The sequence below is a fragment of the Daphnia pulex genome, chromosome 2 (genome assembly GCF_021134715.1).
Source record: "Daphnia pulex isolate KAP4 chromosome 2, ASM2113471v1".
NCBI lineage: Eukaryota > Metazoa > Arthropoda > Branchiopoda > Diplostraca > Daphniidae > Daphnia > Daphnia pulex.
The window spans coordinates 7,541,188-7,557,478 of NC_060018.1; the positions used below are offsets into that span (position 1 = coordinate 7,541,188).

The 16,291-nt window shown below is 38.4% G+C and overlaps 3 protein-coding genes across 8 annotated transcripts; 1 reads left to right on the plus strand and 2 right to left on the minus strand.

Moving 5' to 3' along the window:
* Nucleotides 1-5,833: 5,833 nt before the first annotated feature.
* Nucleotides 5,834-6,804, minus strand: LOC124189007 (ATP-dependent helicase upf1-like). Its single transcript, XM_046581956.1, has 3 exons — nt 6,703-6,804; nt 6,411-6,623; nt 5,834-6,317 (listed from the first exon to the last, which is right to left on the minus strand). The coding sequence occupies exons 2-3, from the start codon at nt 6,566-6,568 to the stop codon at nt 5,834-5,836; spliced, it is 642 nt and encodes a 213-aa protein (XP_046437912.1). The 5' UTR covers nt 6,569-6,623; nt 6,703-6,804.
* Nucleotides 6,805-11,325: 4,521 nt separating this feature from the next.
* Nucleotides 11,326-13,921, plus strand: LOC124206119. Of its 5 annotated transcripts, none has more exons than XR_006879582.1 (7): nt 11,326-11,852; nt 11,944-12,103; nt 12,167-12,440; nt 12,501-12,816; nt 12,877-12,950; nt 13,037-13,423; nt 13,488-13,921. XR_006879582.1 is itself a non-coding variant. In XM_046603799.1 (7 exons), the coding sequence occupies exons 3-7, from the start codon at nt 12,355-12,357 to the stop codon at nt 13,913-13,915; spliced, it is 1,284 nt and encodes a 427-aa protein (XP_046459755.1). In that variant the 5' UTR covers nt 11,326-11,852; nt 11,944-12,103; nt 12,167-12,354; the 3' UTR covers nt 13,916-13,921. The 5 variants fall into 5 exon arrangements, 4 of the variants coding, with proteins under 4 accessions (XP_046459755.1, XP_046459730.1, XP_046459746.1 ...); XM_046603799.1 differs by having other exon boundaries at nt 12,877-12,934; nt 13,037-13,432; XM_046603774.1 differs by having other exon boundaries at nt 12,877-13,432.
* Nucleotides 13,922-14,447: 526 nt separating this feature from the next.
* On the minus strand, nt 14,448-15,785 carry LOC124206138. 2 transcript variants are annotated; one of them, XM_046603821.1, is made up of 5 exons: nt 15,636-15,785; nt 15,500-15,571; nt 15,358-15,427; nt 15,143-15,295; nt 14,448-15,082 (listed from the first exon to the last, which is right to left on the minus strand). In XM_046603821.1, exons 3-5 carry the CDS (start codon nt 15,410-15,412, stop codon nt 14,724-14,726), a joined length of 567 nt encoding a protein of 188 aa, XP_046459777.1. In that variant the 5' UTR covers nt 15,413-15,427; nt 15,500-15,571; nt 15,636-15,785; the 3' UTR covers nt 14,448-14,723. The 2 variants fall into 2 exon arrangements, with proteins under 2 accessions (XP_046459777.1, XP_046459769.1); XM_046603813.1 differs by lacking the exon at nt 15,636-15,785 and having other exon boundaries at nt 15,358-15,570.
* Between the last annotated feature and the right edge of the window lie 506 nt (nt 15,786-16,291).

The window sequence follows — 16,291 nt, forward strand, 5'->3', positions numbered from 1 at the left end:
AAGACCCTATTCCGTTAAACCCTAAGGATGTCAACTTATTTTATTCAGCACTTTAACTTTGAACTGAAGGTCGTCTAGCCTTCCTCGACTGTGGCACGCTCCATAATCGCCAGACTTATTTTTTTTCAATTACTCAGGTTGGCAAAATGTACAGAAATCGCCTATCGCCTAGTAAAATTTCGATGGCAGTTTTTCCGATCCATGAATTGGTTTGCGATATTCCCCGGCTCCTGTGCCCGCCACCAGCACTTCTTACATCAGCATAAGGCAAACCTCATCTGCTGCTCCAATCCACCGCTCTCATTCAATCTCTTGGAAGCTCTAAGGTATTTATGCGACTTGCAAGGATTTTTCGTAACCAGCTATTGAACTTCTTCGTTGCAACCAACGCTAAAAATGAGTCAGTCTGGGTCAATTTCATCAATTGGTGCTTGAAGCGGAATTGCGATCCGTTACGCAGTGATTTGGCCTTAGTATCAGCCTATCTTGCTAATCTCTGCTAAGTTTTTTTTTTCTACGAGCCGAATATACTGCGAAAAGCGATTTGGACGAAGATGAGACTTCGGTTTTTCGTCATTTTCCACGAATTAGAATTACGGTTATCTAACAATTAACAAAAATAAAAAATGTACAGTAATGAGCACGCAATTTGTCCCCCATCCAATATTTTCCCTTACTGATACTGTTTCTTAAAATTGTGTTGCATCAATTGATCTGATGTCGCATGTGTTTCACCATATAATTTTCTTTGTCATATCTCGATTTGATGTGGCATGTCTTCACCATATTATCTTATATGAATGGAATTGTAATCCAGTTCTTATTCTTGCACTTATTAACTCAGTTTAGATTAAATTATTGTAAAAAAAATTTTGAGGGTCGAAGATTAAATAGGAAATAGAGATTTTTTTACAATAATTTATGTAATTTTTATAATTACGAAAAATAATGTCGTAGATTTATAAATAATTGTTTTAAAATCATTTTTATTACACCACTTTTCCGCAATATGAAATAATAGACATCATGTATGGATTATATGCGGTGGTAAGGTTGATGGATGTCAATTGGGTCATTCATCCACACCAATCAAACAAATTGTTGGCTCGCGGAAAGTTCCAATTTGGTTCTAATTTGGAACATATATTTATAAACACGAAAAATAGCTACTGAGTAAAAAAAATTATCTTGAACGGTTCTCTAGTTATAGCCGTTTCAAAATTGTGCTTTTTTTTTTATTTTGCCGTACGGCGTTGCTCAATAATATAAGATTTATTTTTCATTTTCATTTGCGTCCTTGTTTTTTTATTTTTTGAAAACGAGACCACAACTAATCTACAGAGAATTTATTCACTGTCGGTTTGTTTAATGACTGTCTGCGACGTCTAGTCGTCATTTCCAAAAAATAAAACCCCCAAACTTCCAAATTCAGCCTCATTCAGGGACGGACTCGTTGTCAATAACTGCTATAGACGATCAATCAACGATGTTACGTGTAGGCCAATCTGATAAGTCGCAATTCATTCACAATTATTTATTTAACTGGTAAAATTATTATTTAACTGATTTCTACGATTTACGCCAGACGTTGCGATTTTTTTAGATAAAAGTAAAACATGTTGTTTTTGGTGTGATGAGGGTAAAATAAAATTGGCAGTTATATGGTTGCTCTCTAAGGATAATACAATCAAAAGTTGTAAGTAAAGATACAATGTCTGATTTGATGTGTATGCTTGATCAGATGACAATCTGTTCGCTTTGCGTAATAACGTTGGACTATAAAGCCGAAAGCCAAGGCTTGAACCTGAATTTATGAAAAAAAAACAAATGATTCTTTTTCATGAAATACTATGCATTTTTACTTTTTCTTTTTGGTGCATAAAAAATGCTAAGCCTGATATTTTAGAAAATTCCCCAATTTATTTTCTTTAGGCTTATTACAGAATCAGTTTCAAATTTCAAAGATTTTATTCCTTTAAGGCATGTCAGAGAATCCCAAGTCCTACATAAAAAATGTTCAGAAAATCGGACAATAAAAGAAATATGCCCTAAGCTATATCTGTTCTTCCCCCACCAACTTGTCCTGCGTAAATGTATTTTCTTGAAGAAGGATGTGTAACGCAGTATACTACGACAAGTTGTATTTTTGGTCACTAGATGGTTTTAAAAATTAAAATCACTTTCACATTTGTATGCAGGGTACTGTATACCTACCATAACATGGGGACCAGCTGTACGTATACATCGCTGTGCTAGTAGGGCAGATGGTTATCCTAGCTTTGCTCTTCAGAGACGTTAAGAAATCCGCTGAGTTTTTAGCGTTCTTGTTTTATTTAATTGAACATATTAATTCATACATGAAATAATTTTTATACAATTACTCCTTCGCACTGCTAAGAGTTATGAATTACTGTATAGTTGAATTTGTATTCATTACTCCTGTTGGTTTGGTATCCTGGTACAAGTCTGCGAAGAATTCCTTGCACTTCACAATGACAGCTGACTTGGGTTAAGTCATCTCGAGCTCTTTGGCTTTGGTTGATGGCATCCCGAAGTCGAAGCTCAGAGAAGCTATGCCCTCTCAAATAGAAGGCATGCCTCATTTCAAAATTACTTAAAACCATGTTTTCCAAAAATGTCACAACTTTTTGAAAGACTTGCAGAATGTTTGACGTGTTGGTCTTTCTTTGCGGGCCCCAACCAAAAGACTCGATCACCTCAAACTGAAATCAAGAAAGTAAGAGTAAAAAAGTGCTATTTGTATGAAATAATTTTAAAATACTTACTCCTTCGAACCGCCAAGAGTTCTGAATAACTGTACAGTTAAATTTGTACTCGTTGCTTCTGCCTGTTTGGTATCAGGGTACGAGTCTTCTCAGTGCGACTTGCACCTCACGATGGCAGGTCACCTGAGTTAAGAAGTCTCGAGCTCTTCGGCTACGGGTGATGGCATCCCGAAGCCGAAGCTCAGAGATTGATTGTCCTCTAAAATAGAGGGCATGCCTCATTTCGTAGTGGCTAAGAACCATTTAAAAAATTGTTCAACTTTTTTGATTGACAACGTGCTGACAATTGACAAAACAATTTTTCACGTGTTGTCTGCTAATTCTTCTTTCAGGTTGAGGAAATCACCGTTGGATGCTACTAAAACTCCAATTTTGTCGGCGGGATCAGTTGTTTACCTCTCGATAACTGAACTGTCAAAGGCTGAACGTAAAAAATCGGCGGCTTTTATATCATTGTACAACTGTCGTTGGTGTAATTTCCATTCTTAAAAAATCTGTTTGAATGTGAACACGCCCAGTGACTCGATAGGCGTATTTTGCTATTGTTGTCGGTATTTAATAAAAACAGATCTAAAATGACATGGCGAAAATGACATGAGGCCACCACCCGAAGCTGGGCCGCCACGAAAAGCTAGGCCGCCACGAAAAGCTGGGCTGCCACGAGAAGCTAGGCCGCCACCCAAAGCTTGTCCGGCACGAGAGGCTTGTCCACCACGAGAGTCTTGTCCTGCACAAGAGGCTTGTTCGCCACCCAAAGCTTGTCCGGCACGAGAGGCTTGTCTGCCAAGAGAATCTTGTCCGGCACGAGAGGCTTGTCCGCAACAAAGAGGCTCGTCCGCCACGAGAGACTTGTCCGCTACCCAAAGCTTGTCCGGTACGAGAGGCTTGTCCGCCACGAGAGGCTTGTCCGCCACCCAAAGCTTGGACACCATGGGCTGCTGGGCCACCATGGGCTGCCAGGCCACCACCACCACAGGCTGCTGGGAATAGAGGATTAATATATTTTAGAAAGAGAGGTTAGTAAATTTTGTTTTGTATATACCTGTTTGGCCATGAAGACCCCTTTCGTTATTGATAAGCCTAGCAAGCCTCTCCAAGGTATGTCTTTGCGGGCCCCATCCAAAAGACTCAATCACGTTAAACTGCAATCGAAAAAGTAAAAACAAACAAGTGCTATTTGTATGAAATGTATGTATAGGTATGAAACAATTTTTATATACTTACTCCTTCGAACCGCCAAGAGTAATGTATGACGGTACAGTTGAATTGTTACTAATCACTCCTGTTGGTATTGTATTGCAGTGAGTACGATTTCTGTCGTCCGTAGAGGACTTAAACAAATGTGCGTGAATTGATGTTTTAATTAATTGTAGGGAATGGCCCTGAAGAAATAAAAATGTCATTGTAAAACAATTCTCACATTATTTATCAACTAATAATCTTGTGCCAGTTTTAAGCTAAAGTATCGGAAAAATAAGAATTTGGTGCATAAATTATTTTCCAAGCCAACGTGGATTCGTGTTTTTCGTAAGCGAATTGGACTTTTACTTTTTCCGGTCGTTCGAGATTACTTCGAAAATAAACCCATAACTTATACTAACCTAACCTTTTACCGATTTTCATGGCTTCGCCGTGCTGATCCCGAATGTGATTTTCACGGCTCCGCCGTGCTGATCGCGAATTTGAATTTCACGGCTCCGCCGTGATGATCCCAAATAAGAATTTCACGGCTTCGCCGTGATGATACAGAATGTGAATTTCACCTGGTATCCTATCCTATCCTGGTACAAGTATCATTATCTTCCACATTATCACAGCAATCTAAAAGCATTCCCTGTACCTCTCGATGACAGCTGACTTGAGTTTAAAAATATCGAGCTCTTCGGCTTCGGTTGATAGCATCCTGAAGTCAAAGCTCAGAGAAACTATGCCCTCTAAACAGAGGGCATGCTTCATTTTGAAGTAACTTAGTTTCGAAAAAGTCTCTGAATTGTTTTACACAAACACAAAACAGTTTTGGAAGACTTGCAGATTTTTTGACGTCTTGTCTGCTAATTGTCTGTAATTGTTCGAAAATAACTGTAAAAATACGCAATAATGGTGGCTTGGTCCCAAGTATTCACGTATCTGGGAACCTACTATTGTAAATAGTAGGCAAAACGGCAACGCTGTGGTGCCGGCCCTCCTCGAAGCTCGATCAATTTGCTGCTTTTGACACGGTTGACCATTCCATTCTAATCAACCGCATTAGCTCACTCTTTGGCCTCTCTGGAACTGTTCTATCTTGGTTCAACTCGTACATATCTGGTCGTCGGCAGTCTGTATGCATTAACGGCAGCTCCTCCGCTGAACTGATTTGATTGAACAATCTTGCCATTCTGATTCTGCTGTACGGCTGCACCAAATCACTTAAACGAGGAGATATATGGGTTATGTTCTGGGTTACAAAATGCCTATAGAAGAAGGCAGGTTATTAACTGAAATTTAATTTAAAAAACAAAACAAAAATAAATGGACATACTAATCCCCATACTTTTTGTTGAATGCTTCTTGCGGGATTTTTTCAGAAGCATTTAAAGTAAAGAAGTCAAGGGCAGCACGGTCGTGATTCCAGTCATTCTTCCTCAAACAATCTAACGACCAAGTCGTATTCATGCCAGAGAGATGGGAAAAAACATCCACCATTTGCTGCTGCTTAGGGGTGAGGAATGCTTGTGGTGGGATATTGCCAGAAGCTTTTAAACTAGTGAACGCTGTAGCGGCAGAGATGAAATCACATGAAAGGTCTTCTAAGCACTTCAACGACCACGAGGTATTCATCCCAGAATGGTTGGAAAACTATTTTACCAAAAGCTGCTTCTGTTTCTCAGCGCTTACGAACGCTTCTAGAGGGATAAAGTAGGCATCTTTGAAATTATAGAAAGCCATACTAGCTTTTTCAAAGTTGCATGCTTCCAGAAATTTGGTCGACCAAGTAGCTTTCATCCCAGATAACTCAGAAAGGTCTGCCACCATTCGCTGCTGCTCACGAGGTGTAAGAATTGGGATCAATCCGACGCAGATTTACTCGAAACATCATGGGCAAAATGTCGTCCTTCAGCATTGATGTTGATACTTCGCAAAGTCTCATCCGTTTTCAACGTTGGAAAGTGCCCGCAGAATATAAGGGTTTCCTTGGGACGGGTAATGGCGACGTTGATTCTTTGTTTAGAACTGATGAAGCCAATACCTCCGCCAAAATTATTTAGAGCCTGGGATGCTCTGACGCAGGATATGATGATAATGTCCTTCTCTTTTCCTTGAAAACTGTCAACTATGTTGACTTCTACTCTTGATGAGGCTTCGTTTAGTTTTCGTATGATGCACTGTTTTTGACTTATGTAAAAATTGATGACGCCAATAGATTTCCCACTGGTCAACGGAGATTCCAAAATCACCCTTACAATATTGGCCACCAGATCAGCTTCTTTCTCGTTATTGAAACTTTGATCTACTGCAAGCTGTTCAATGCCATCGATCACGTTGAAGACTCTAAAAAATAATTGAGTTTCATAAATAAAAAATTGTTGGAAAATTGGAAAAGAGTGAATAGGGAAGAAAAAGCGATTTAAATGATTAATTCACCTGTACTCATCGCAAGGTCCGTGCCTAATGAGGCTTTCAGCTGTAACCAGCTTTCCATCATAAAAATACTTCGAGGGCCACTTGCATACAGCTTTTGCTATTCGATATTGCGTCTTTATCACCGTAACACCTTCTTTATTCTCCTCATCTGGTGACATTCTAATTGAACACAGACGATTTAACAGTGACTGTTCAAACAGTTTTTTTGGCAACCTAAAAAAGGGAAAAAGTAAAAAAGCAGGTTATTCGAGTGTTCAGTGTAAATATGTGTTAATGTCTTCATGAAAGTTACCTGAGAAAGAACAGTTGCTGGAAGTTGGTTTGGGTCACCAATCAGTACCAACTTACTAATGCCAAAAGAGAGTGGAAACAGCGACTCCGGCTCGGTACACTGGTACCGGTACCTAAATAAAAAAAGCATATTAGAACATTTTAGGTAACAGAATTAAGCAAAGACATTATATCTAACCTGGGGGTCCATGTAATAGTGCAATTTTTGGTTCCTCGGCCGATGTGGAAACAATTGTCCTTGAAATAGACTGGACAGCCGTAAATTGGCAAGGATTTAAAGCTGTGTTATTTTTTGGAAGATTTGCTGTGTCCATTTCGAACGCATCCACGTTATCATTTGGACGTAGAATTGCTTCGCATAGAGGGGAAAGCGCTAGCTCGGCGTTGATTAAAGAATTGTTTAACTACCGTTTTAAGTGATAATACTTTAGTCACAGTAAAAATGTTGTCCAGTTCTTGGGGGACACAAGACTCTTTGATCCAAAGAGTAAACGACATTTTTGAGTAGGGAACATCCGACGCACAGGTTTCTAAGAGGCGCGGATCAACTTCATTATCATTCTTCTACTGATTATTATTGCGTTTAGCAACAGCAAAAATTTTCACAGTGGGTTCCTGAGGTGAGACTGTCAGGGAAGCAAAATAGAGACTGAAAAGTGAGATGATAGCACGACGGGCATTTCGTGCACCACGACGGGCATTACGAGCGGCGCGACCACCATTTTCGGCTCTGTGGGCGATTCTCGGAACAGCGGCACGATGGTTTATTGCTCGTTGCTGGGGTAAAGGATGAAGACGAGGACGGCCGACTCTTCTTACTTCTCGTGGTGCACCGGGAATTGGGTTGTCAAATTGAGCTGGTGGCTCATGTCTGATGTTTCGTCGTTCTACCGGTGGAACTTGTGGTGCTTCTATGAGAATATTGAAAACTTCCTGGATGCGAGCAGCAATATCTCGATACTGAAAATTGATCAGAAAGGAAATTTTGTCTAAGGCTGGTAACTGGTAAGTAGTAATTTTTCAATTGAAAAGTAGAAAACAGTGTAAATACCTCCTCCAGCAAGACATTGACATCGTCTCGTTGTGGTTCACCGTCAACTAAGTTTTGAGGATAATCATTTTGAGGATAATTTTCAGGGTTGTCTTCTACTGCTGTTTTTAAGAATTCCGTTATCGGTTGCCTGTCTTCATCCGGAATTCCTGTTAGTTCTCTTTCCAGCTGATCCGTTTTTTCCGTAATTTGTTTATCCCTGTTTTTATAAAACAATTTTCGAGGCACCGAGATGAGCATTCCTCTTTCTGCGTTACGCAAATCTCTGTTTGCCTTTGCCCCAAAAATCTTAAGTTTAGCTGTGAAATAGAAAAAAGTTAAAGAAGATGTTTATGTGTAAATAGATTTTATCTTTTTGTCACTCTTACTAAGAAATTCAAAATAATTTAAATAATTTCCATTCATGAATTCATTTAAAGCTCGATGACAAGATTCGCAGAAGTTATTTGTGCGATTAACTGCGCGATATACTGAGAATCGAGATGGGCCGATGCGGTTTAACCAAAAATCTTGTAGAAAGTTAAACCATTGGTTTAAAGATTCCTGTTGGTCGGCGGGTATCCGGTCAACCACATCGTTAAAGTTTTGGATGATAGCCTAAATGTTTTTTTAAATAATCAATATTATAGGAAACGAAAAATTAAAGTTTAGCCCTACTTCAAGACCTTGCGGAATTAGAGTGTGGTGTAAAAGGGGTAAATTCACCCCCATTCGGATTATGCGGCGGATAATGGTGTTCGTCCGGTATATCGCACACAGACCTAGATCACAAGCTTTGCGGTACATAGCCTTTATGATAAATAACACAATTGTTTAAAAAACATCTTTACTCTCTCAATACAGCTTCGTAGAACCAAAAAGTTCTATAGATTACTTGAGAAGAATGAAACCAGCAGCCGCGGGATCTGCAGCCGGGGAAGCATTCTGCGGCCGCTCCCAGTAAAGCTAATTCGTAGTCGCCAATAAAAGTTGTTGGCTCTGGAGCTCTGCCAAATAGCTCTTGGCACTTCTGTTTTTCTAGTTCAATGGAAAGAACATATAATTCTTTGGTCTTCCGCGTCATCAAAAAATAAGCTGCTGGAAATGACTGAAATTAAAGTCAAACGAAGAAATATTAGGATTAGATTTTTACAAAAAGGACCCTAACAAGTTATAACCGTTATGCTATTGACTACATATTGCTATTCTCGTTCTTTCTCTAGATGTACGGCTTCGGGAGTCAACTACACGCGATAATCACATTAATTCTCCGCTGAATGGTAGGTATCCCCATCCCCAGTGAAGTATATATGAACTTATAGGTCACCACGGAATGACTTGGAACTTACGACCAATAAGATCGATCGACAATTCTGATCCATGCGTTTCAACTTTCTGTCCGTCTATAAACTACGCCTATCTAAAAACACAAATGTACGTCCAATTTCCGGAAGTATTTTTTAACAAATCTGCCAAATCCATGGACGGAGAGTTTACGGTTTCGCGCGTTTGAGATTTTACAGGATTAGACGAGCGTGAAAAAAGCACTCTTTCTTGGCTGCGTGTTTTAGCTTGCCCGACGTCCGCCGTATGAGATCGTGACCGGCCGGAAGTGCGGAATCACCGACGGTCGATAAAAAATCACGAAGACGACGAGAACGAAACGACTGTGGGATAAGCCGTAAATCGGCAGGAATACTGAGAATGTAGAGGTACACACATTGAATTAGGATGCGGTGGGCGGAGTTTAACGTCGGTTAACATGTCCATCGTCATTGTTATTATTTCAGTGGCGGTCAGAGGCTTTGCTGCTCCAAATATAGCCGAAAAGAATACCTTCCTGAAAGCAGTGACGTGAAATGAATAGAAATTTTTTTTTTTGTCGGGACGGCCCGGACGCCGGAAGAGTCTCACTCGGTTATAACGGCTCATCAAAAACGATTCTTTGCAATGATCGGATATCGTTCAATAAAGCCCTCCCCTCCATCTCCTTTTCAGCTAATGAAAACGTAGCTATGTATGTGCTAGACATGCTTAACACGATGGACATGCTGGATATGAGATACTGATCCGAAGAACAAAGACATTGTAAAGGACACTGACTCGTAGAGCCTGAATGGCCATTTATGTGGCCCTCCGCTTGATAGTAGCAAAGTATTTGCAATAGCATGCTCTCTTTATTATGGATCATAGAACTTCGTATGAAACTTACGTTTCCATAAGCTATTGTGTTTATTGTTGCCATCTGGTAGAATATTGCAGGAGTGATGCGGAAGGTGCCATCTCCGTTCATTTCCTTAACTAGTGGATCTGAGGCCGATCTTAAAACATCAATGTTTCCAAACACCTGGGACGACTCATCGTTCCCTGATACTGGATCTCTCCACACCACTTCTCCAAAATAAAAATCTCCTCCGTCTTTTTGAAGCCTATATGCCAAACATATTTTTAGAATAGATATAAGTAAAATATGAAACTGTAACCTAATTAATACCTCCAAGATTCATTAGCCATTAGTAGAAGGTGTGCATCACGAGCGTTCCTGGGATTCCGTGGTTGCAAGATATGGCGATGTTGGGACATACACTTACGAATGGATTTCAGTAAAATATTCGCACGAGCGAACCTTTTTTATAAAATACAGTGGGTCAGCATGATAAATTAAATTATTCCTCAATAAATCTGTGAATTATATGTGTTTATTTTGCAATATTTCTAACAATAATAAAAATAATAATAATAATAATATATTTAATTGTATACCATGCATTTTCAACAAATGTTATCAAATGTGCAGCTCCGCATTTACCCTCATAACAGTGCAATAATCTTGATATATAATAAATAAACATTATTTTAAAAAAATTTAATTTTTTTGTATTTATTTCGCCTTATAGCATATGTACATCATAACTATCAGAAATAATTAGGAAACATAAAATACTCACTTAAAAATTCTACAAAGGGGAGACTGGAGTATAACGGGACACCGGGTCAAAAGGGACAGTGGGGGGAAAAATATTAGATGTTAATAAAATTTAAAATTTTTTTAGTATGTTATGTAAATACGTATAATCTACTTAGGCATGAAATTTGGTTGATTTTTGTCAATAACTACATGAGTTAATGACAAAACTAAAAAAACGGTTTTTTTTTAGAAATTTTTGTCTCCGCCATTTTATATTTATGGAAACAAATAAACGCTAATGGCATGTAAATTTAATATGAAAATGAAGCTGATTCATTTCTTGATCGTTTAAAACAGAATTTAGAATTTTAGATCGATTAGTTTAGACAGTATGAACTTAAAAAAAAAGAGTCATAATCGGGAAATCGGGACAGCTGTTTTTGACTATTTTGGGACAGTTACGGGCCAATCAGCGTACAGCATTTTAAAGAGGCTTGATTTCCTGACCTGGCAACGCAGGATATCCTACTGCTCCATAAGGAATTTTGTTTATATAGACCTTTTTCCATTTGGTTCGGGTAAGTAGAGCGAAAAGTCGTGCGGCTAGTCGACTAGTGCGCACCATGGCGGGGGATAGCCGAAACTTGCTGCAGAATTTGCTTGATCCGGTCAATACCCCACGTAAGGCCATGTACTGTAACCTGTCAGGCTGTCAGCAGCAAAAGTGAAACCTGTTTTATTTCTTAAGTGTTTTTTTCCATGAAATTTTCATGTCCAAAGAAATTTTTAAATATCGTTTGTCTCCTTTTGCATTGTCCGTGGTAGAAGAAGATCGGAAATATTACTACCAACAATTAGAACATCTAAAGTGTCACGATCCTTTGGCAATACCACTTCCACTTTTCAAGTGTGGAAAAGTTTTAAAAACAATTATCCCTTCCATTGAAAAATATCACCTAGTTCAGTATTTGGTTTTTGAGAAAAACAAAGATGAAGAGGGACGCCGTGAAGCTTACAAAAACTTAGACTCTGAACAATACTTGTCAAACCCTTTCACTGACAAGTTATTGGCACTTACTCTTTCTAATTTGGTTGTGTTGATTCGTACTCATGTTACCCATTCCCAGTCTTTAAACTTGCCAAAAGCAAGACCTTGGGCTGCTTTACAAAATGATGGCAAAGTGATTGTTGCTTTTTGTGATTGTATTGCAGGGTACGTACAACCACAATGCTATTGTTGTTTACATTCAGAATGTTATCAAGATAATTATAGTAATTCAACTTTCTTCATTACAAATACACAGGTTAGGTGGTGTATGCATACATGTAAGTGCACTTCTTCAGTTGGCAGTTAAACATTATTCGGATAGCTAGTGTGAGTCAAATGATGAAACATCTGATGACGAGAACAGTGTGCCTGTGACATCTAGGCCGTGTACTTGGAACAAGCCCACCAAGGGACCTGTAAGTTGTCAATGCCTTTATTTATATTTCATTGTTATGTAATACAAATATTTTACATTCAAGGTACCAGTACCAAAGTTAGCACATTTAAGCGTGTTCTATCTATCTATCTATCTATTTCAAAAGAAGAGCAGCATTCTGTCGAGTTGGTTACGCACGACCAAAGTGTTAATGAGGAGTGGATTGAACAACGAAGTGGCAGACCAACAGGGACCAAAATTACCCGCATCTGTAAGAGAGATTGGTCCAAAATGGAGCTCACAAGTGGCGAAATCAAGTTTGTCATGGAAATTTGTAACCCTGAACTAGTAAAGTTTACTGGCAACAAAAACACACGGTATGTTTAATTTCTAATGTTGTCATTCACATTGCCAGGGTAGTAATTTTATTTTTTTAGATATGGATTGAAACATGAACCCGATGCAGTTGCTCTCTTACAAAAAGTAATTAACGAGAAAAAAGAGCACGAGTCGTTCAAATGTGAAGCAGTTGGATTAGTGATATCAACCTCCACTCCATATCTAGCAGCGTCACCCGATAGGGTTTGTAGTTGTTTGTGTCACGACAAATATGTTTTGGAGGTAAAATGTCCTCCAACATTACACGGAAAAAACATTGAAGAACATGCCAGGAGGACAAAAGGATTTTGTCTTTTGATAAACAACGATACAAACAAGTTGTACCTCGATCCTAAACATCAATACTACTACCAGGTAAATATATATCTGTGATTGCGTTGACGTAATAAAGTAATTTGTTTAACATTCTAACAGGTACAACTGCAACTGTATGTAACTGGGCTGAAGTCTGCAATTTTTGCTGTTTTTAATGGTAAAAATGGAATCGAGTATCTGGAAGTGAAAAGAGATGAGACCTTAATTGATGAGATTGTTTCTAAGGGGAAACTGTTTTTCCTAAACTTTATCCTTCCAGAGCTCCTGGCAAAGCGTTACAGTTCAGTGAAAAGTGTACCCGCGTCAAGAGACATAAATCAGTCTGCCGTACCGTTTCACAGTGCGAACCTTAATCAGTACATTTGCTACTGCCAAGATCCAGTCAGAGAAGGGGAAACTATTATGTGTTGTAGTGATATGTGTGTCATCCACGAGTTCCACAAATCGTGCACTCGAAGCAAAGTATTTAGGAATTGGATCTGTATTTATTGCAAAAAAGAAATTGCTTCTCAACGAAAAAAAGTGGCTGCTGAACAACAGAGGAAAGACGCTTCATGTAACGCTAATGAAATTCTTGAAGACGTTACTGTAAATAAAGAACTCATCAGTATCTCTACGCAACCAACAAGTTCTGGACACATCGTTGGTAATACTTGTAAGCTGCTGTTAAAAAATTTATAACCATATCTAATTCACAATTTGTTTAACAGTAACAAGTAACATTGAAAATCCAACTGTGGGTGATGTTGGTCCCGTCGTTCATCAACTTGTGAGCAGTAATCGATCTCATTCTACCACTTCTCGGCGTGGTCGACCCCCCCCCAAAACAAAATTGATCTCTGTACCTATATTAATGAACCAAGTGAAATCAGAATCGTTTGTGGAACCGTGCAATGTGGAACTTGTAAACGACGAGAATGTTGCACCTATGGAAACTCAAATTGTTACATCTACTGCAAAAAGAGGAAGTCCAAGCTCTGTGTCCGTTCTAGGACAGCACAACACATTAGTCAATCACAGTCAATCAAAGAGAACAAAGGTGTATCATAATAAAGATTCTATCCCGGTTGTGTGTACTGTAAATTCTGTTAGTCGATCCGGACGAATAAGAAAGCCGAATAAAAATATCATGAGATAAAATGTATGTTGACTTATATTTACTTTATTTCCACCAAGAAACATTACACTTTAGCAAGGGGGAACGAGTGAACGACACTTGGGTTGGCATTGTTCAAGCAACAACAAACAAACACAATTTTGTCGAGGAAGGCAAATTTGCTTTTACCGCTTCGCAAATATTGAATTTGTACTCGATGTGTCAGAATTTGGAAATTTTCTCGAAGACGACCAATCACGCGCTCTACATGGATACGAACATTAGACACCTTTCGTGAAAATGCGGTTTCACGGCGAGTCAATCTGACTTTGTTAGAGAGAAAGGATGGTGTAGTTAGCTTTGCCCCTCTTTTCTCTACTGCATTTTTAACCAAAAAACCCCTGTCTGCTAAAACTTCATCACTTTTCTCTAACTTACATATGAAACCTTCGCCATTGCCTAGAGCAACATTTTTTTGTCTAAAGTGATGTGAACATCAGTCTGTCGTCCACCATAGCCCATTGAAATGTAAGAAATTGCTCCCCGCGGTGTAATTGCTATTAAATACTTCGCAGTAGGACGACTTTTGTAGTGAGAATAGGTTGAACAACGCGCAAGTAAATTTTTTGGTCTTTCAATTGGAATTTCAAAACAATCAATAATAGCTATGCAGTTTCGAAACTTTCTTTTGAAAAAAGATGGCATTGTGCGCTTGTTAGTTTGAGGGTCAGGCCACACCATGAAGTTCTTTGAAAGTCGGACATACATTACGTCAATCCATTTACCGATATATTTACACACTGTACCTACTGATATTTTAAATCTATATGCTAGATCTTGCTGCCCTAAGTTAAGTCTTAATCGCATAAACCAACAAAAACTGCTCTTCGTAAGAAAGACTTTTTTTGTACAACATTGAGCAATGTTCTATGCCTGGTAGAATAAGTTCAAAGATTATTTCGAATAGGCACCACGAGTGTAATCCCGTGTAGTACTTAGTCATCTGGTCCTTGTTCCTAATTTTGTTAATAAGCTTTTCGTCATCTAATACTTTTCCCAGCAAATCAACTTTTTGTCGTAGCAAAACTTCCTCTTGTAAGGAATCGTCTAGTTTTCTTGTCACGTCATCAAACGACCGTTGAAGAACTTGAAGCTGGTCAATGTCTACCACTTCCTTACTTGGTGTGTTACATTCATAAGAATCGCATTCTATATTAACAAATCATTAATTCTAGCAAATGGATATTGTTATTTATGTTTATGTATTACCAGTATTTGACATTGAGTTTTCTTTTTGAAGCTGTATTAAAAGGGATAGTTCAGATAAAGTCTTGTTATTAGGATTTTCGACACCTTTTGAAAGAAAAAAATCAAGGACAGCCTTCAGCTGAGACAAACATTCCTCATAAGTAGTGATGTTATCTAAAACAAGACTTATTCATAAAAAATAGTTTGATTACAGTGTAATATAGCTGTATGTTTACTTGGTTCAATGAATGTTGACTGTAAAGGACCATCAGTCATAGAGCTCTCGTCCATTGAATCATTTCCATTCTGGAATACAGAAAATTCTGTTCTACTGGAATCTGTTAGATTTATCTGTTCTTCAAAAAATGGTATTGTTACATCCTGCAGTTGATGTAGATACTTCTTCGTTTCTACTTTGGAATGAGCCAGTTACATCAGTAGATAGAACACCTAATCGTTTTAATGAAATGATAGAAACAGTTTCAATTGAAAAGTAATAACTATATACTGTTAATTGAATTCAATGATGACGGAACATTGTCTGGTTGAGTTTTTAGATTCTTAGTAGGAACCCAGTCTATGTCTTCAGTTTTATTCAGATATGCAGGTTTCCCTAAAAAAACATAACTGTTATTCTACCTAAACGATTACAAATGTAATATGAAATAACCTGAAACAAAATGATCAGAGCAAACAAATAGTTTGGATTTATTATAATTGCTTTTTGACAACTTCAACCACTCGGCTCTTCTTCTTTCAATGAGTTCTTTCTCAATTGAATTACTGTTAATGTTGCATTCTGGCACTTTGAAAAAACTTCGGCGATCTCTTTTTTTTCATAAGTTGAACATATCAAACAAAAAGCTGTTACCATTTTAAACACTTAAGAAATAAAACAGGTTTCACTTTTGCTGCTGACAGCCTGACAGGTTACAGTACATGGCCTTACGTGGGGTATTGACCGGATCAAGCAAATTCTGCAGCAAGTTTCGGCTATCCCCCGCCATGGTGCGCACTAGTCGACTAGCCGCACGACTTTTCGCTCTACTTACCCGAACCAAATGGAAAATGGTCTATAAGAAAAAAGGTTCATTACCAAAATAATCAAATTGAAACATTCATAAACTCAAAGAGTATGCGGTGGAACACTTTTTCAATTTTTTTCAATTT

What these genes read in the sequence shown, in the direction of transcription:
- LOC124189007 (XM_046581956.1), bottom strand. Translation starts at nt 6,568, where the DNA reads ATGTCACCAGATGAGGAGAATAAAGAAGGTGTTACGGTGATAAAGACG. An exon ending in GGACCTTGCGATGAGTACAG is followed by an intron (nt 6,318 to 6,410) that starts GTGAATTAATCA and finishes ATTATTTTTTAG; the next exon opens with AGTCTTCAACGTGATCGATG.
- LOC124206119 (XM_046603784.1), top strand. Translation starts at nt 12,355, where the DNA reads ATGGAGCTCACAAGTGGCGAAATCAAGTTTGTCATGGAAATTTGTAAC. An exon ending in ACTGGCAACAAAAACACACG is followed by an intron (nt 12,441 to 12,500) that starts GTATGTTTAATT and finishes TTATTTTTTTAG; the next exon opens with ATATGGATTGAAACATGAAC. An exon ending in ACACATCGTTGGTAATACTT is followed by an intron (nt 13,433 to 13,487) that starts GTAAGCTGCTGT and finishes TTTGTTTAACAG; the next exon opens with TAACAAGTAACATTGAAAAT.
- LOC124206138 (XM_046603821.1), bottom strand. Translation starts at nt 15,412, where the DNA reads ATGGACGAGAGCTCTATGACTGATGGTCCTTTACAGTCAACATTCATT. An exon ending in GTCAACATTCATTGAACCAA is followed by an intron (nt 15,296 to 15,357) that starts GTAAACATACAG and finishes GTCTTGTTTTAG; the next exon opens with ATAACATCACTACTTATGAG. An exon ending in AAACTCAATGTCAAATACTG is followed by an intron (nt 15,083 to 15,142) that starts GTAATACATAAA and finishes TTGTTAATATAG; the next exon opens with AATGCGATTCTTATGAATGT.